The sequence below is a fragment of the Salvelinus fontinalis genome, chromosome 5 (assembly GCF_029448725.1).
Source record: "Salvelinus fontinalis isolate EN_2023a chromosome 5, ASM2944872v1, whole genome shotgun sequence".
In the NCBI taxonomy this organism is placed as follows: domain Eukaryota; kingdom Metazoa; phylum Chordata; class Actinopteri; order Salmoniformes; family Salmonidae; genus Salvelinus; species Salvelinus fontinalis.
This window is the reverse complement of record NC_074669.1, coordinates 18,018,645-18,039,089: the sequence shown is the minus strand read 5'-3', so window position 1 is coordinate 18,039,089 and position 20,445 is coordinate 18,018,645. Positions and strand designations below refer to the sequence as shown.

Genomic DNA, 20,445 nt, shown 5'->3' with positions numbered 1-20,445 from the left:
ATTTCTGCTTTTTGTGACTCCTATCTTTGTCTGGGAAAATGGCTGTGTGGTTTTTTGACGATGGGTAGATCAACAAGATGATTATCTTTCATTTGCTGTATTGGACTTGTTAATGTGTGAAAGTTACATATTTCGAAAAAATATTTTTTGAATTTCCCGCGCTGCCTTTTCAGTGGAATGTTGTCGAGGGGTTCCGCTAGAGGCACGCCTGCGCTAGAAAGGTTAATAGAATGCTTCCTAAAAGTTCAAACATGGTTACATTTCATTTGCATTTTGGTAATGTACTAGGAATGTTCTCCAACTGGTTTGAGATGGGAATGTTCTCAAATAGTTCAGAGAACATTAAGAAACATGTTCTTCTGTGGAAATGTCAATACTTCAGCATAACGTTTCCTACGGGTTTCTTCATGGTTCAATTTAAAGACATGTTCTCAAATTGTTTCAAGAACGTTAATAAAACTTTCAATAAAAACCACAAAAAAACTTCAGTAACGTTCAGAAAATGTCCTAATAATGTTAATTCGGTTCTCAGCATCAACAAAAATCTCTTAATCCTATATCTTGTTAAGTGTGTTCTTAATGAGTGCTTGTTTCCTTTGAAATGGGGTCTGGTTAACTAGACTAAATAAACAGCTTCGTATGCGTAAAAAACATAGCATGGTAGGTCCATCCTGGTGGCGTATTGAATTTATTCCATGGATATACAAACGGAGATTCAGTGAAAATAAAAATCTCATTGATTTATCAAGACCAGTCCCCATGCTTGTCTCAGAGCTGTCACGCCCTGACCGTAGGGAGCTTTTTATGTCTCTATTTTGGTTTGGTCAAGGTGTGATTTGGTTGGGCATTCTATGTTCATTTTCTATATTTTGTATTTCTTTGTGTTTGGTCGGGTGTGGTTCTCAATCAGAGGCAGCTGTCTATCGTTGTCTCTGATTGAGAACCATACTTAGGTAGCTTTTTCCCACATGGTTTTTGTGGGTAGTTATTTTCTGTTTAGTATTTTGCACCTGACAGGACTGTTTCGGTTATTCTCTTTGTTATTTTGTTCTTAGTGTTCAGTTTCAATAAAAAGCATGAACACTTACCACGCTGCGCTTTGGTCCGATTCCTGTTCTTCATCCGAAGACCGTTACAAGAGCAGCGCGAAACGGTGCGAAAATAGTTGTAGCCTATTGCCTCAAATCCTATAGCTTCTAACTTCAATATGCTCTTTAAATAAATAAGACCTACCCCACTTTTAACAGCACATTACTCAACACTAGTGAGACTCATGTCGCCTACAGGAGACATACAGTATATAATATTCAACAATGTTAATAATTACGTATAGAGGATTAGAGCATATTTCTGTAATTCAGTGATATTTATTCCCATCGTAAATCGTTATGAATCCATAAATAAACAAACATCGGCATTTTGAAAGAGTATTTTATCATTATGTTATTAACGAAAGCACGAAGATGCCATTATTAGTTACATTGTTTTAGTTTGAACATGCAGACTGGCACTAAGAACAGAACAGCGGAAACGTTTCCCTAGTCAGTGCCATTATTAGGGTGATGCCCCTTAAAGTGTTGCCTTCCCCCTCCTCCCTTACCAATAGACTAGGTTGGTCTTCTATGCGCGGCTCTGTGGCCCATCCCGTGCCCCCTGCCCTCGTGCCCTGAACCTCGCACGCTTTCAGTGGATACAGCTGGAGAACTGCAAGGCAATCCCATTGTGCGCCACTCGGGAGCCATGAACAATATGACCAATATATATTGTCCTGCTAATAACAGTGTTAATAATAAATATGTGAGAATATCCAACTGGCTTGTATATAATTCTAAATTAATAATAATCGCTTTGTTTAAAAAATATATATATTTTGGAGATGATTTTGTTTTCAAATAATGTAAAATGAACGAGAAAAAGACCATTCTTGAACGTGGGGTGAGACATTGTTACTAATTTGTAAATAAACCAGCTTTTTATTTAGAATTAATTAGTTTTGTTTTTAGAGGGAGAGAAACCAAAAACCTATAATGACCTCATGGGTCTCCCAGTTGAGGGCAGCACAGGTATTGAATCTGTAGCAACACAGCTTGCACTGCTATGCAGTGCCTAAGACTGTTGCGCCACTCAGGCGCTGTATAACTGGTTTGTTAACACTGTGAGTAAATCCCGCAACATAATCTCAAAACTTTTGGTGGAGCAACCACTGTAGAATAAAATATTAAATGTTCGAGTCTCACTGATGCCATGTTACAATAAAAAATAAATGTGTTTGCATGATTAATGCCTAAGGAAATACATTAACTGGACAAAAATATAAACACAACATGTAAAGTGTTGGTCCTGTGTTACATGAGCTGAAATAAAAAATCCCAGAAATGTTCCATACGCACAAAAAACGCATTTCTCTCAAATATTGAGCACAATTTTTGTATATATCACTCTTAGTGAGCATTTCTCATTTGCCAAGATAATCAGGTGTGGAATATCAAGAAGTTGATTAAACAGGATGATCATTAAACAGGTGCACCTTGTGCTGGGGACAATAAAAGGCCACTTTAAAATGTCCAGTTTTTTCACACAATGCCACAAATGTATCAAGTTTTGAGGGAATGGGCAAATGGCATGCTGCAGGAATGTCCACCAGAGCAGTTGCCAGAGAATTTGATGTTCAATTCTCAACCATAACCATAACATTGTTCTAGAGAATTTGGCAGTATATCCAAACTAATTCTCCTAACCTGCTATGTTAATTCTCCTAACCTGCTGTTTAAATTGTCCTAATCCTGCTACAAAAAGGACATTTTGAGAAAAGCTGTTTCCCTTCTAGACAAAACCTAGTGTTGGTGAGGAGTTCATTAGAATAATAGTCCATTTTTACATTTACAAGTGCATTCCACATTTTGTTACATTACAGCCTTAATCTAAAATGGATTAAATCATTTTTTCCCTCGTCAATCTACACGCAACACCCCATAATGATAAAACAGGTTTCTGGAAATGTTTGCAAATTTATAAAATAGAAAAAACTGAAATATTACATATACATAAGTATTCAGACCCTTTACTCAGTACTTTGGCAGTGATTACAGTCTCAAGTCTTCTTGGGCAGGACGCTACAAGCTTGGCACACATGTATTTGGGAAGTGTCTCCCATTCTTCTCTTCAAATCTTCTGAAGCTCTGTCAGGTTGGATGGGGAATGTAGCTCCACAGCTATTTTCAGGTCTCTCCGGAGATTTTAGATTGGGTTCGAGTTCGGGCTCTGGCTGGGCCACTCAGAGACTTGTCCCGAAACCACTCTTGTGTTGTCTTGGCTGTGTACTTAGGGTCGTTGTCCTGTTGGAAGGTGAACCTTTGCTCCAGTCTGAAGTCCTGAGAACTCTGGAGCAGATTTTCATCAAGGAACTCTCTGTACTCTCTGCTCCAATCATCTTTCCCTTGATCCTGACTAGTCTCCCAGTCCCTGAAAAACATCCCCACAGCATGATGCTGCCACCACCATGCTTCACCCTAGGGATGGTGCCAGGTTTCCTCTAGGCATTACACATGGAATTCAGACCAGAGTTCAATCTTGGTTTCATCAGACCAGAGAATCTTGTTTCTCATGGTTTGAGAGTCCTTTAAGTGCCTTTTGGCAAACTCCAAGCGGGCTGTCATGTGCCTTTTACTGAGGAGTGGCGTCCATCTGGCCACTCTACCATAAAAGCCTGATTGGTGGAGTGCTGCAGAGATGGATGTCCTTCTGGAAGGTTCTCCCATCTCCACAAAGAGCTCTGGAGCTCTGTCAGAGTGACCGTTGGGTTCTTGGTCACCTCCATGACCAAGGTCGTTCTCCCTCGATTGCTCCGTTTGGCCAGGTGGCCAGCTCTAGGAAGAGTGTTGGTGATTCCAAACTTCTTCCATTTAAGAACGATGGAGGCCACTGTGTTCTTTGGGATGCTGCAGAGATTTTTTGGTACTCTTCCCCAAATCTGTGCCTAGACACAATCCTATCTAAGAGCTCTACGGACAATTCCTTCGACCTCATGGCTTGGTTTTTGCTCTGACATGGACTGTCAACTGTGGGACCTTATATAGACAGGTGTGTGTCTTTCCAAATCATGTCCAATCGATTGAAGTTGTAGAAACATCTCAAGGATGATCAATGGAAACAAGGTGCACCTGAACTCAATTTCAAGTCTCATAGCAAAGGGTCTGAATACTTATGTAAAAATGTCTATGGGGTATTATGTGTAGATTGATGAGGATAAAAAATGTTTTAATCCATTTTAGAAAAAGGCTGTAAGGTAAAAACATTTGGAAAAGGGGAAGGGGTCTGAATACTTTGCGAATGCACTGTACATGTATATTTAGTTCATTAAGTAGACGCTCTTATCACACCATAGTGCCATAACACTTCTGATAACAATGCAGGGAGAAAGGGGGCCACAAAATGGTGAACCGCTATAAAAAATGGTATAGAAAAGTATTTTGTATTTTGAAAAGTATCTTGTTACAAAATACATTGGAGTTTTATTCAGCCCAGTGTCATACAAATGACAAAGTACTCAGAGGTAATTAAAATACATATTCCAAATACACAGAAATACTGCCCATCTCTGATCATAGTATTCTCCATTTTTAATAGGGTCACATATCTGTTGTTACTGAAAGGACAGGAAGTTGTATAATACTCACATCCTGGTTGCTCATGTCCCAGTACGGCCGCTCGCCAAATGACATCACCTCCCACATGACGATGCCGTAGCTCCACACGTCACTGGCTGAGGTGAACTTTCTGTAGGCAATAGCCTCAGGGGCTGTCCACCTCACCGGGATCTTCCCTCCCTGAGAGAGAAGAGAAGAGAAGTGAGAGATTGTTTTAGATTTACATTTTGTGTCTCTTTACACTGGCTGGTTTGACATGATATTTGACAGCTTGCTGCTTTTTAAAGCCAAGGCCAAGTTGTCATAGCCAAAGACAAATTAGATTCATATCTGTGAGCTTCCTCTTGCAAATACACTTCATGATCAAGAACAGAGCTTTGCTGAAATCACCCCACCAATCACAGAGTATTTAAGCAAAACCTACAATTTCCATATTAAAAACATATGCAGCTGACTTAAAACAAAACCCTTTATATATAATTTTAAATATTCTATTGGAAAACATTTGTTTAAAATTACATGCTGACTGCAGGGATCTGTTGATGTATTTAGAAATAAAGATGAGTGGTACATCTGTTGTAACAGTCCTGACCTGTTTTATGTTGTTTTTTATGTGTTTATGGTCAGGGCATGTGTTTTGGGTGGGCAGTCTATGTTATCTGTTTCTATGTTGGTTTTGGGTTACCTGGTATGGCTCTTGATTAGAGGCAGGTGGTTTGCGTTTTCCTCTAATTAAGAGTCATATTTAGGTAGGGCGTTCTCACTGTTTGTTTGTGGGTGATTGTCTCCTGTGATGTCTTCGTCGTTGTCGATGTATTTTCACATACGGGACTGTTTGGCTGTTCGTGTGTTTTGATGTAACGTTCCTGTCCGTGAGTTTACGTTTAGTGATGTGAGTTTATGTTCAGGTTTCGTTCTACGTCGTTTTTGTTATTTTGTAAGTTTGTTAAAGTGTTTGTTTTCGTGTTGCCATCATTATTCAGTTTTGTCGTTTATAAAATAAAAGATGGCTTATTTCCCTGAAACCGCATTTTGGTCTGAAGATCCTTCTCTCCTCACCTCATCCGAGGATGAGGAGAGCGACAGCCTTAACAGAATCACCCACCACGCTAAGACCAAGCGGTATGGGAATGCTCGACGGAGCAACAAGAACTTCTGGACTTGGGAGGAGATCCTGGACGGTAGAGGACCTTGGGCTCAACCAGGGGAATATCGCCGTCCAAAGGAGGAGTTGGAAGCAGCGAAGGCTGAGAGGCGCTGGTATGAGGAGGCAGCGCGACGACGCGGTTGGGAGCCCGTGAGTCAGACCAAAAAATTTCTTGGGGGGGGGGCACACGAGGAGTGTGGCAAAGCCGGGTAGGATACCCGAGCAAACTCCCCGTGCTTACCGTGGAGGTAGAAGGCGTCGTACTGGTAAGACACCGTGTTATGCGGTAAAGCGCACGGTGTCCCCAGTACGCGTGCTTAGCCCAGTGCGGGCTATTCCACCTTGCCGCACTGGGAGGGCTAGGTTGGGCATCGAGCCGAGTGCCATGAAGCCGGCCCAACGTATCTGGTCTCCAGTACGTCTCCTCGGGCCGGCGTACATGGCACCAGCCTTACAGGTGGTGTCCCCGGTTCGCCTGCATAGCCCAGTGCGGGCTATTCCACCTCGCCGCACTGGCAGGGCTACGGGGTCCATTCAACCTGGTAAGGTTGGGGAGGCTCGGTGCTCAAGAGCACGTGTCCTCCTTCACGGTCCGGTAGACCCGGTGCCACCTCCATGTACCAGTCCTCCGGTGGCAGCCCCCCGTACCAGGCTGTCTCTCCGGGTTCTCTCTCCTGCTGTTTCCTCCTCTCCAGCGCAGCCAGTGCCTAGACCACGCACCAGGCTGTCTCTCCTTCTCCTCCCTACAGAGCCATCCGTCTCCCCAGCGCCATCTGAGCCATCCGTCTCCCCAGCGCCATCTGAGCCATCCGTCTCCCCAGCGCCATCTGAGCCATCCGTCTCCCCAGCGCCATCTGAGCCATCCGTCTCCCCAGCGCCGTCTGAGCCATCCGTCTGCCATGAGCCTGCAAAGCCGCCCGTCTGTCATGAGCCTGCAAAGCCGCCCGTCTGCCATGAGCCTACAGAGCCGTCCGCCAGACAGGAGCCGCTAGAGCCGCCCGCCAGACAGGAGCCGCTAGAGCCGCCCGCCAGACAGGATCTGCCAGAGCCGCCAACCAGACAGGATCTGCCAGAGCCGCCAACCAGACAGGATCTGCCAGAGCCGCCAACCAGACAGGATCTGCCAGAGCCGCCAACCAGACAGGATCTGCCAGAGCCGCCAACCAGACAGGATCTGCCAGAGCCGCCAGCGAGCCATGACCAGCCAGAGCCGCCAGCGAGCCATGACCAGCCAGAGCCGTCCTGCCATGACCAGCCAGAGCCGTCCAGCCAGGACCTGCCAGAGCCGTCCAGCCAGGACCTGCCAGAGCCGTCCAGCCAGGACCTGCCAGAGCCGTCCAGCCAGGACCTGCCAGAGCCGTCCAGCCAGGACCTGCCAGAGCCGTCCTGCTATGACCTGCCAGAGCCGTCCAGCCAGGACCTGCCAGAGCCGTCCAGCCAGGACCTGCCAGAGCCGTCCAGCCAGGACCTGCCAGAGTCCCTCAGCCAGGACCTGCCAGAGTCCTTCAGCCGGGATCTGCCCCTTGTCCCGGTGCTGCCCCTTGTCCCGGTGCTGCCCCTTGTCCCGGTGCTGCCCCTTGTCCCGGTGCTGCCCCTTGTCCCGGTGCTGCCCCTTGTCCCGGTGCTGCCCCTTGTCCCGGTGTTGCCCCTTGTCCCGGTGCTGCCCCTTGTCCCGGTGCTGCCCCTTGTCCCGGTGCTGCCCCTTGTCCCGGTGCTGCCCCTTATTCCGGTGCTGGTCCTTATCCTGGTGCTGCCCCTTGTTCCGGTGCTGCCCCTTGTCCCGGTGCTACCCCTTGTCCCGGTGCTGCCCCTTGTCCCGGTGCTGGCTGTTTATTTAGGGGAAGGTAGTTTTAGGGTGGTCAGTGGAAGGGGTAGACAGAAGAGGGGAGTGACTATGGTGGTGTGGGGAGAGCGTCCTGAGCCGGAGCCACCACCGTGGTCAACTGCCCACCCAGACCCTCCCCTGGACTTTGTGCTGGTGCGCCCGGCGTTCGCACCTTGAGGGGGGGGTTCTGTAACAGTCCTGACCTGTTTTATGTTGTTTTTTATGTGTTTATGGTCAGGGCATGTGTTTTGGGTGGGCAGTCTATGTTATCTGTTTCTATGTTGGTTTTGGGTTACCTGGTATGGCTCTTGATTAGAGGCAGGTGGTTTGCGTTTTCCTCTAATTAAGAGTCATATTTAGGTAGGGCATTCTCACTGTTTGTTTGTGGGTGATTGTCTCCTGTGATGTCTTCGTCGTTGTCGATGTATTTTCACATACGGGACTGTTTGGCTGTTCGTGTGTTTTGATGTAACGTTCCTGTCCGTGAGTTTACGTTTAGTGATGTGAGTTTATGTTCAGGTTTCGTTCTACGTCGTTTTTGTTATTTTGTAAGTTTGTTAAAGTGTTTGTTTTCGTGTTGCCATCATTATTCAGTTTTGTCGTTTATAAAATAAAAGATGGCTTATTTCCCTGAAACCGCATTTTGGTCTGAAGATCCTTCTCTCCTCACCTCATCCGTGGATGAGGAGAGCGACAGCCTTAACATCTGTAATGACTGAGTGTACCAACAACACTGGCTTGCCATGCAGTTCTTTTGATAAACATTGATGAACGATGTTCACTTCATAAACCCCATCATGCATACAGCACACCCTGGAGGGATTTCCCTATACAATTCCTGGAGGAGTGTACAGCACCAATTGGACTGAATGTGTACACTTTTGGATAAGCCTGATTTCAAAGGAACTGAGGGCTTACACAGCCCTCCCGATCTAGCTACATGATCTACGGGGATACTTTTGATGAGTGTGCGCTGTCAGTGAAGTGCTGGATCCCAGCTATTGGAGACATCTGGAACTGGTTGGATTAAAGACCTCTGTAAACTCTGTCTGGAGTTCTGGCCAGAAAATCATGAAGCACAAGGTCTGTTCTAATTGTTCTGGGCAGAGTGTCTTGGGTTGAAAAGCCTGTGATGTGAATGCAGGACTGAGAGAAAATCCCCACTGAGTGATGAGCAGGGAAACCTCCATAAGTAATATTCACATGCCAACAACAGCTAAGTGGATCTGATGCTAACAAGTCAGTTGTTGACTCAAGAATAACAGAATATTCAGGATCCATTTTACAAGGAATATTTTTGATGTGGAATGTATTCAATGTGGCAACAGCCAACATGAGAGTAATCATTGTTCAGAAGCATGCCTTGAATCAGACTCTCAGTTCTTAGTTCTTGTTCATTTAATTTACAGCAGCTTTGAGCCACTTTCCAATGCATGTTCTTTGGCCCCCCGGAGGCGAGCTCAGATGTCTCTTCCACAACAGAAGAAAGGAATGCTACAGCATAAAAAAATACTACAAATCCCAGCATTTCCTGCTGAATTTGTAATGGTTGGCTAGATTCAGGCTGCATTGCAGATCCCCAATAATTAACCATGTGGGAGGTTTGGAATAAAGCGAATTGTTAAAATGCAGAGGCAAACAAAAGGCTTGGCGCACACTGTATGTACATAACGAATAGTCGAGATTCTCTCTCTCAACAAAAACTGTGAGAAGAGAGAATTCCCTCAGAGAAACAATGAAACTATGAAAACTTAAAAGTGGGTGACAGTATTTAAATGAATGACAATAATTATTGATGATGTATTTGAGTCTTCTTTTTGAGGGGTATGCTACCTACATACAACAATACAGAAACAACCTATCCTGTATCTCTGTATCTCTAGCCAAAAAACAGGCAAACCTCTCTACCTCTCCTCTGTCTCCCCCCTCCGCCCCCCCCCCCCCCCCATTTACACACATATAACATAAGCTCATATATCTGCCACAGAAAATCATAAAATAGTAATGTGAAGCCTAACCAAATGACTTAGTTTTTCCAATCTTCAAGGATAAATTAGACTATTAATATGGCAGAGGTGTGATGAAAAATGCATTTCATGCCAGCCGGCAATTTGGTTTATGATCCCATTGGGTGAAGAGAATGGCACTTATTCTGTAAAAAAAAATCTAGGGGTATCGCATTTCCCATCACACGTTCTTGTTTTATAGCACAGTTAAACCCAAATCAATATGGCCTTATCATTGGGCCATTTCTGCAAAGCAGGCGTTTCCCCTCTGTCTCCAGTGACTTTCATCCCATTTTAAAGCTTAGTGGTTTCACACTGTCCAAACCATGAGTACATTTATCTATATGGCAGGAAGAAATCCAGTATCAATGGGCATTTAGAGAACAGTACAAATGATATTGATATTCTCTGGAAGAATAGTTTGTGGAGAGATACGAGTAGCTATAGTACAAACATTACGTGTACCTCCCTAACATAAAGTACTCCCATGCTTCCTGCTTAACTCATGCTCTATGACTTATTTAGGGTTAAGTGCCTTGCTCAAGGGCACAACGACAGAGTTTTCACTTAGTCGGCTCAGGGATTCAAACCAGTAATCTTTTGGTTACTGGCCCAACCACTAGGCTACCTGCCGTCTCATGTCAGACGTCGAAGTCAGATACTGTACCAGGGACAAGGAGCTTAGCTTTGATAGAGTTAATTTAACTTATCATCTTTGGACTCCTGAATGGGCTGAACATAAACTAATAGATATCTCCTTGATAGCTTGTTATGAACAGCTTTGTGCCTCTACATTCTTCTGTCTCAACTTTCTCGCTCCCCATGATGAGTGTGACATTTACGAAGGCCTAAAAGTCAATGAAGATACTCACACTCCAAAACTGCCCTTCAAGAGTGAATCTTCCCAAAGCCAGCCATCATATTAGATTTGTTATAATATGTGTATGATATGCGATACAACCATTAATCAATTAGATTGTATCTGTAGTGAGATTCATCAGCAAAATCAAACATACTTTTCATTGAGTAACCTTACTCCCAAAGGCTTGCAGTCAGAAATTAAAAGACTGTGGTTGGAATAAATTGTTTGCCTCTGCAATGGCTGTTTTTTAAAACAGGTTAAGAAATCTTTAAGAGTTTATTGACACACCCGTGCGTCAATCTAAGTAACATAATAAAACAATCCCCGGGCCTACCGAGTGGCGCAGCGATCTAAGGTACTGCATCGCAGTGCTAGAGGCGTCACCACAGACCTGGGTTCGATCCCAGGCTGTATCAAAACCGGCTGTGATCTGGAGTCCCATAGAGCAGAGCATAATTGGCCCAGCGTCGTGCGGGTTAGGGGAGGCTTTGGCCGGGGGGGGGGGGCTTTACTTGGCTTATCTCTCTGGTCACCCCCAAAACCAATTCTTCCTTTGGCCGCCTCTCCTTCCAGTTCTCTGCTGCCAATGACTGGAACGAACTACAAAAATCTCTGAAACTGGAAACACTTATCTCCCTCACTAGCTTTAAGCACCAGCTGTCAGAGCAGCTCATAGATTACTGCACCTGTACATAGCCCATCTATAATTTAGCCCAAACAACTACCTCTTTACCTACTGTATTTATTTATTTTGCTCCTTTGCACCCCATTATTTCTATCTCTACTTTGCACCTTCTTCCACTGCAAACCAACCATTCCAGTGTTTTTTTTACTTGCTATATTGTATTTACTTCGCCACCATGGCCTTTTATATTTTTATTTATTTATATATATATTTTGTTTGCCTTCACCTCCCTTATCTCACCTCACTTGCTCATATTGTATATAGACTTATTTTTCACTGTATTATTGACTGTATGTTTGTTTTACTCCATGTGTAACTATGTGTTGTTGTATGTGTCGAACTGCTTTGCTTTATCTTGGCCAGGTCGCAATTGTAAATGAGAACGTGTTCTCAATTTGCCTACCTGGTTAAATAAAGGTGAAATAAATAAATAAATAAAAATCGCACTCTAGCGACACCTTGTGGCGGGCCAGGCACATGCAGACTGACCCTGTTGTCAGTTGAACGGTGTGTCCTCCGACACATTGATGCGGCTGGCTTCGGGTTAAGCAGGCGGGTGTTAAGAAGCGTGGTTTGGCGGGTCATGTTTCAGAGGACGCATGACTCGACCTTCACCTCACTAGTGCGTTGGGGAGTTGCAGTGATGAGACAAGATCAAAACTGGGCAGAAAATAATAATAAAATCCCCATCAATATCCGTCAGTTTAAGCTGCATCTCAATACATATTTAAAAATCCCTTTCAGAGCCAACCAACTAGAGAGCTTGAACAAATAGGGAAAACAAAGAAAGAAATCAATAGTCTTGTTCAGCAGGGCAGTCTGAGGTGCACAGGGCAGTCTGAGGTGCACAGGGCAGTCTGAGGTGCACAGGGCAGTCTGAGGTGCACAGGGCAGTCTGAGGTGCACAGGGCAGTCTGAGGTGCACAGGGCAGTCTGAGGTGCACAGGGCAGTCTGAGGTGCACAGGGCAGTCTGAGGTGCACAGGGCAGTCTGAGGTGCACAGGGCAGTCTGAGGTGCACAGGGCAGTCTGAGGTGCACAGGGCAGTCTGAGGTGCACAGGGCAGTCTGAGGTGCACAGGGCAGTCTGAGATGCACAGGACAGAGCTCGTTAGGTGAAAAGGGCAACCCCAGCCCAGAGAGCCCTGTTTCCCATTTCAAACAGCAGCGGAGCAGCTCAGCTCTTGTAATGGAAACAGCTCGCCTGTTGGCCATGTGCATTTCTCATGCTGAGCTGGGATATGATGAGATACTGAAGCACTGGAGCTCCTGCTGACATTTATGTTATTTTAACAGGGAGTCCCATTGAGATCAATGTGATCAAAGGCTCTTTCACAAGGGAGCCCTGCACACAAGTTACATAATACAATAGAATGCAAATATACAAAATTACAAACACACCAAGAAAAACAATCACATTCCTCAGCAAAGAGGTCCTTAATCAACATTTTGAACGGCCTGAGAGGCACCAATACATTCAGATGTAATGCATTGTTTCCCAACTCAAGTCATCCAGTCCCTCCATCAGCACACATTTTTATTGTAGCCTTTGACAAGCACACCTGATTAAACTTGCCAACTAATCATCAAGCCCTCAGTGAGTTGAATCAGTTGTTTTTGTCTGGGCTACAACATAAATGTGTGCTGTTGGACCGGAGTCCATCCCTGAGATTGGGTATGGTAACTCGTACGTCTAAAGGTTATTAATTATTATGTTTAAGTTATTTTTTATTCATTTCTAGACTTTCCTTCCTTTACTTTCCTTCCTTTACTTTCCTTCCTTTACTTTCCTTCCTTTACATATGACAATTTCATCCTAACAAATAATCGAAATACAAATGTTGCATACTGTACATGGGAGGGCTGCAATGAAATTTGAAGAACAATAAATAAACAGGTAATTAATATTATGAAATGGCAAAGGTGGAGTCATGAATAAATTGGCAGCAATTTCTCATGTACACAATTTGTATAAAAAGACATACAGTATTATTCATTGGTATTTCGATTTTGTATCAATAATTGAGTATCAATACCCATGGTTAATTACATAATATAAATAAGACTTTCCCCCGTTTTCATTCACTCCAAGACAGTAACTTAGCTCATTTTCTTCTTCTTATTCCTTTAGCTTTACATTTGTTATATTTTTTTCAAATTTGACAGTAACGAATTATGTTAGGTACAGTTAGGTACAGTTTTCCAAACGAAACACAGCTCATAGGAGAGAAAGCAGATTCAACTGTACAGGGATGGTTGTACTTCATCTCACTATCTCCCTCCATTTCTTGTAATTGGGAAAGCATTAGACAGATGATGGAGATTCTATGGTGTATGGGTCAATCAGACAACCATGTCATCAGCATCTTAATAATGTGGAGTGGCCCTCATCTCACGCTAGTCAGCCTGCGACAAATAGAGTTGAGCAGAGACAGTGGAGCAGGGGATGGGGAAGACCAGGAGTGACTGAGAGAGTTTCAATTAGCAGGCGGCAAACAGAGCACAGACATCACCCTCCAGCCTCCCCTCAGCCTCCCTCAGTCATCCACCCAGAACCACAGGGTCAGCCCTCTGGGCCAACCATGACAGGATCAACACACACTCCCTCTCTGCCATAATCACCCACACAGTCCCATACCCATTAACTATACACACACCGACAGACACTAACATTTTCTAGGCGAGGAAATTAAAAACAGGGAATCTATAATATAGAGTACAACTCAATAGTGTCTCATGAAACACAAATTAAATTCTACTACTCTCTGATTAGATCTACAATACATCTTTATAGGCAAGACAGTGTAGCCTAGCAGAGATCTTAGATGACACTAGCAGGGTTGTCTATCACAACGCTCCTGCAAGCAGCAATCAATAATTTGCTATCATCTATAAATGTGTGAGAGAGGGTGTCTTTGCATCGGCAGGCATGGGTTGTTATTTCATTCATAATGCCAGTGTCGGAGTTCTACATTGTGAGATAATTCTATCAACTTTGTGAAAGGGAAAGAGAAAAATATACGGTGTGCTTTCAGAAGGTTGAGGTGTTCTGATTAGAGCTGTTGTGGAGGCAGGGAGAATTTCATTATAAAGTTCTGCCTCTGCACACAGACAGACAGATACAAATAAATAGGACTATGTTTCTCTCTCTTGAATTTAAAGAGATTCTCCGGTACTTTTTGTATACTTTTTAGCCAGTAGTTCTGAAAGTAGCGCTCACAAGCCAAAAGTGGACACCGGAAATGATGTACTACATCACATACTGTATATGCAGATATATGCACCACATCATTGCTCTGCTGTGTGTGCATCTTGCAAGCTGTCACTCAAATGGCAATGTGCTGAAGCTCATTGGTTAGAACTCAAATTGCTAGGGGCCTGGCCCTAGTGGGGGAAAATGGCATAGCACAACTTCCAGAAAAAACGTTGCTTTCAAACTAGGGATTTAGTGGCTAATTGAGGTGAATTCTGCTCATATATTATTAATGTGTGAACTACACTGACACATCCAGCCCAAAGCTGGAGGTTTAAAAAATACTTAGAAGTTGCAAAAGTTCCAGAGCATGTCTTTAAGTTCTAAATATTGTGAGAAAAATCATCACAATTCATCAAAGTACATTTTGCTGAATAATCATAGATGCACTGTATATATTTTGATACACTACATGACAAAGTATGTGGACACCTCCTCATTGAACATCTCATTCCAAAATCATGAGCATTAATATGGAGTTGGTCCCCCCCTTTGCTGCTATAACAACCTCCACACTTCTGGGAAGGCTTTCCACTAGATGTTGGAACATTGCTATGGGGACTTGCTTCCATTCAGCCACAAGAGCATTAGTGAGGTTGGGCTATTAGGCTTGGCTCGCAGTTGGAGTTCCAATTAACTTTAAAGTTGTTCGATGGGGTTGAGGTCAGGGCTCTGTGCAGGCAAATCAAGTTCTTCCAAACTGATCTCGACAATCCATTACTGTATGGACCGCGCTTTGTGCATGGGGGAATTGTCATGCTGAAACAGGAAAGGGCCTTCCCCAAACTGTTGCCACAAAGTTGGAAGCACAGAATTGTCTAGAATGTCATTGTATGCTGCAGCGTTAAGATTTCCCTTCCCTGGAACTAAGGAGCCTAGCCCGAACCATGAAAAACAGCTCCAGACTATTATTCCTCCACCACCGAACTTTACAGTTAGCAGTATGATCACCACAGACACAAAGACATAACCATGGCCATGTCAACTATTGAATCACCCAACTCTCTCTTGACAAAGAGATGTCTCACTTTGTACTGGACCATAAGAAAAAAATGCAGAATGTGTTCCAAACAAACGGGGAGGAGAAAGGCCAGCCAGAGAGGGTACTCACCAGGGAGCTGGTATAGATGGGGTCTGACGTGTCGTCCTGTAGGTAACGGGACAGGCCAAAGTCAGACACCTTACACACCAGGTTGCTGTTGACCAGGATGTTGCGGGCGGCCAGGTCTCTGTGGACGTAGTTCATCTCTGCCAGGTACTTCATGCCCGCCCCGATGCCACGCATCATCCCTACCAGCTGGATCACCGTGAACTGCCCGTCATTTTGCTGCAGGGCAGGGGTTAAAGAGGATGTTATGTCACATTGGAGTTAATGACATAATAAAGTGCCAGATACTTGGGATAATGATACAGTCACGCCCTGACCTTAGTTCCTTGTTTATGTCTCTATTTTGGTTTGGTCGGGGCGTGAGTTGGGGTGGGCATTCTATGTTTTGTTCTATGTGTTTGGCCTGGTATGGTTCCCAATCAGCGGCAGCTGTCAATCGTTGTCTCTGATTGAGAACCATACTTAGGTAGCCTGTTCCCACCTGTGTTTGTGGGTAGTTGTTTTCTGTTTTGTGTTTTTCACCTTTCAGGACTGTTTTGGTTATTCCCTTTGTTATTTTTGTATTTAGTGTTCAGTGTCAATAAACAAACATGAACACGTACCACGCTGCGCTTTGGTCCTCACCTTCTTCCACCAACAGCCGTTACAGATACTCCCATTATCTCTCCAAAATGTCCTCATTGTATTGGAAATGCAAAGGTACACATTTTAGGTTAAAAAAATCCGCGCACATTTGTTTCTGGAAAAAATTATTGGTGGGGCAGCTTGTGCAAATATTTAGAGTTATTGAGTATTGAGGAAGAGCACCATATATGCCCTTTAACAAATGTTACCAAATTGTAATTCATTGATGTAATAAGTGTTCCACTTGACTTGGTGCCCATGTAAGGAGTGTGTGTGTGTCTGTTAAGCCCAGCATTGGATCCACGTCTTTGATCACTCTCTGTCTCTGCTCCTTATCCTCAGCGTGGCTGTTTATTAGTTGCCCCTACCAAGTTGGATAACCCCCTCCCGTGAGGCACGGCAGGTCTGACCCTACGCTGTGGCTTCAGTGGGCACCTCCAACACGCCAAGCAGGGCACTCATTCAACTGTTGTCTTCCTGCGCCAGCAACAGGGGCATGCCAGTGGAAAAACAACCCAGAAATCGATGTCCACGGGAGTTAAGTGCGGTGGCTCGGAAGAGGGCCTGGTGAGGGAGAGGACATCAAAGGGGTGTTCAAAGCCCCGTTTCAAATGAGTCCAGGATCAAAGGGAGGAGGAAGCAGGTTGGAGGAATTAGAAAACTGGGCCACATATTGATTGTGTTCCATGTTTTCTGTTTCCAAGGAGGAAGAAGAAACAGTAAACTGTGCCAGGCTGGCACTTTGAATCAGGGCACTGTGTTAGCTATGCTGCATCAAAGGACTCTGGGTGGAACAATTTCATTTATGCTAATCTCATGAATTATATTACGAAATATTGAAGGTTATTGATAAATATAATACATTTTTGCTCATTCATGCCAAGGTTGTTTATCAGATCTCAATTCCCTGCTATACATTTATCCTCCAGGGAGTTTTAAATCTCAATTTTCATAATCCTTTTAATAATTCATCTCAATAATCATACTTCACTGTTAGTGTGAAACTGTCAAATTACCAATAAAAGCTTTAGCTGATTAATCAATATGATTGATATATGAAACCAAACAGTGGCCCTATAGCTCAACTCTATAGTCCGATGCAACAGAGCTGAAAGCTGTAGCCGGGGCTGGTGTGCTGACCAGAGGAGGTAAAAAAGGAGGATACGTTCCAAATGGGCCCCTATTCCCTATAAAGTGCACTATATGCTTTTGACCATGCCCAATAGTAGTGCACTATAAAGGGAATAGGGTGACATTTAGGACACAACCAGAATAACAAAGCAGCGCTCACCCTCAGGAAGGAGTCCAGGGCCCCATTCTCCATAAACTCTGTGATAATCATGACTGGCCGACTCTTGGTGACCACGCCCTCCAGTCTGATGATGTTGGGGTGGTCAAACTGGCCCATGATGCTGGCCTCAGACAAGAAGTCTCTTCTCTGCTTCTCCACGTAGCCCGCCTTCAGGGTCTTAATGGCCACGTACAGCTCCCTCTTCCCAGACGGCTTCAGGCGACCCTTATACACCTCTCCAAACTCGCCTGGAGGAAAAGACATGATAAATTACATTATTACAAAGCAAACTATTAGTATGCAAGCTGATATCATGTATTTCACGTCTTATTCTTAAGCAATAAGGCCAGAGGAGATGTGGTATATGCCCAATATACCATGGCTAAGGGCTGTTCTTATGTACGACGCAACGCGGAGTGTTTTGTTTTGTCGTACCGATGGCATATACCATGGCTGTCAGCCAATCAGCATTCAGTGCTTATACCACGGGTATGACAAAACAGTTATTTTTACTGCTCTAACATTGGTAACAGTTTATAATAGCAATAAGACAGCTCAGGGTTTGTGATATACGAAGGCTAAGGGCTGTGTCCAGGCACTCCACGTTGTGTCATGCTTAAAGGAACAACCCTTAGCAGTGGAATATTGGCCATATACCACACCCCCTTGGGCCTTATAGCTTAAATATAGCACATGTACAATCAAAAGTCCTCATAAAGATAAACACTGTATATGTGACAAACACGGAGATGAAGAGAGTGTTACACTCTGGCTCCCTGTGGTACCCATTAACATAGAGCCCAGTTTCAGGGTCATAAGACATGTTCCAACATGTCAGACACCAGTCAGTGCTAGGATCGTTCTTTTGCTGAATGCATGAATATATCAAGTCAAGTTAAAAAAAAAACCTGGCATATAAAATCAGCATGAAATATAGAATAATGGAAAGGAGTCTAGTTACATATTAGCAGTTTTCACTGAGATAGTAGCTAACATTGCCCTCTGTAAAGAGAGCAAGTCTGTTAATAAGTGGAAATGGTTCTTTCTCTTTAAATGCAAAACAAATCATATGGAAAGAGTGGTTTTCAGAAACAGAATATCTGAGGTAAGACCAAATGTCTCAGACAATTCCTTCATCCAACACCCAGATACAGGTAGAGGGGAAGTGGAAAAGAGAATGATAGATTCACAGCTTTCACTGCAGCAGAGGTAGAGAGATTCTCCCCCATGTTACTGAATGTTAGGTTTCCTCTCTTCCCATTCACCTGCACCAATGACCTCCTCAATCTTCACACAGGATACGTCTATCTCTTTGGCAAATTCTCGGACGGCTTCGTTGGGGTCCTCGTAGGTGAAGGGATCGATGTAGATCTTCATCGCTGGCGAGCCAGAGAAGTGGGTGGGGCATGCCATGGGGGAGGGACAGCTGGACATGTCCGGTCTCAGAGAGAGTTCTTGAACAGAGACAGAGAAGGAGTAGAGGTTAGGATGAGCACGGGGAAACAAACAAATGTATCATCAGTAGTGTTGCAAAGGGAGGGTATATAACTAGCGACTAAGTTTGCCAGTAAACTACGAGAATGTTGGTCACTTTAGAGTATTGTATGGCCCTATTGGTTATTTAAGATTATCACAGGTGTCTGTAATTATCTCTGGCCCTCTATGTGACCTTATCACATGTAAAATATATAAAATAATCAAATAAGATTATTTTTAAATAAAAAATTGAATGACAAAGCTGTTAAACATTATTCTAAATTAGGGCTGTCAAACGATTAAAAATAATTAATTTAGTTAATGGCATTAGCTAATCTCGATTAATCGCAATTTTAGATTTTGCTCAAATTTGGACCTAAATAGAATATAAAATCCATTAGAAAAGCAGTGCATTGAGTTATGGGTTTATTATGTTAAGATTTTAAGGGAAAGAAACACAAAATCTGTATCAGAATGTTTTTAACAGCATTTTCACCATAAACACAAAAGTCACTGTAACATAAAGCTAAATCACATCAAAATCAAATCCTATTTGTCACATGCTTCCTAAACAACAGCTGTAGACTATCAGATAAATGTTTACTTACTGGCCCTTCCCAGCAATGCAGAGAGAAATTTTTTAATAATTATAGAAAAATAATAAGACGAGGAATAAATACACAATGAGTAATAATAACTTGCCTATATACACAGGGTACCAGTACTGAGTCAATGTGCAGGGCTATGACGTACTGTAATTGAGGTGGATGTGTACATATTGGTAGGGGTAAAGTGACTAGGCAACAGGATAGATAATAAACAGTAGCAGCAGCATATGTGATGAGTCAAAAGAGTGCAAAAGGGTCAATGCAGATAGTCTGGGTAGCTACTTGAAAAACTATATTGAACAAAAATATAACCACAACATGTAAAGTTTGGTCCCATTATTCACAAGCTGAAATAAAAGATCCCAGAAATGTTCCATATGCGCAAAAAACGTATTTCTGTCAAGTTTTGTGCACTGTTTTGTTAATATCCCTGTTAATGTGCATTTCTCCTTTGCCAAGATAATCCATCATCACTCTAAAATGTGCAGTTTTATCACACAACACGTTTGTCACACAATCATTTGAGAACAGCCACCCGGACATCTGATGAAACTATGGGTTTGTACAACTGGAGAATTTGTCTACAAACTGTCAGAAACCGTTTCAAGGAAGCTCATCTGCATGCTCGTCATCCTCATCAGGGTCTTGACCTGACTGCAGTTCGGCGTAGTAACCGACTTCAGTGGACAAATGCTTACCTTCAATGGCCACTGACATGCTGAAGTGTGCTCTTCATGGATAAATCCTGGTTTCAACTGTACCGGGTAGATGGCAGACAGCGTAATGTGGGCGAGCAGTTTGCTGATGTCAAGGTTGTGAAGAGTGCACCCCATGGTGGCAGTGATGTTAAGGTATCGGCAGGCATAAGCTACAGACAACGAACAGAATTCCATTTTATCTATGGCAATTTGAATGC

The 20,445-nt window shown here is 43.6% G+C and overlaps 1 protein-coding gene across 1 annotated transcript in view; it reads right to left on the bottom strand.

Moving 5' to 3' along the window:
- The window catches only part of LOC129855245 (ephrin type-B receptor 1-like), a 176,483-nt gene that overhangs the window by 5,821 nt on the left and 150,217 nt on the right, over positions 1 to 20,445 (bottom strand). The window contains exons 10-13 of the mRNA XM_055922679.1: positions 18,711 to 18,899; positions 17,446 to 17,693; positions 15,534 to 15,749; positions 4,677 to 4,826 (exon numbers count right to left, since the gene is read on the bottom strand). Coding sequence (XP_055778654.1) covers positions 4,677 to 4,826; positions 15,534 to 15,749; positions 17,446 to 17,693; positions 18,711 to 18,899 — 803 coding nt within the window. The remainder of the gene's footprint in view (positions 1 to 4,676; positions 4,827 to 15,533; positions 15,750 to 17,445; positions 17,694 to 18,710; positions 18,900 to 20,445) is intronic.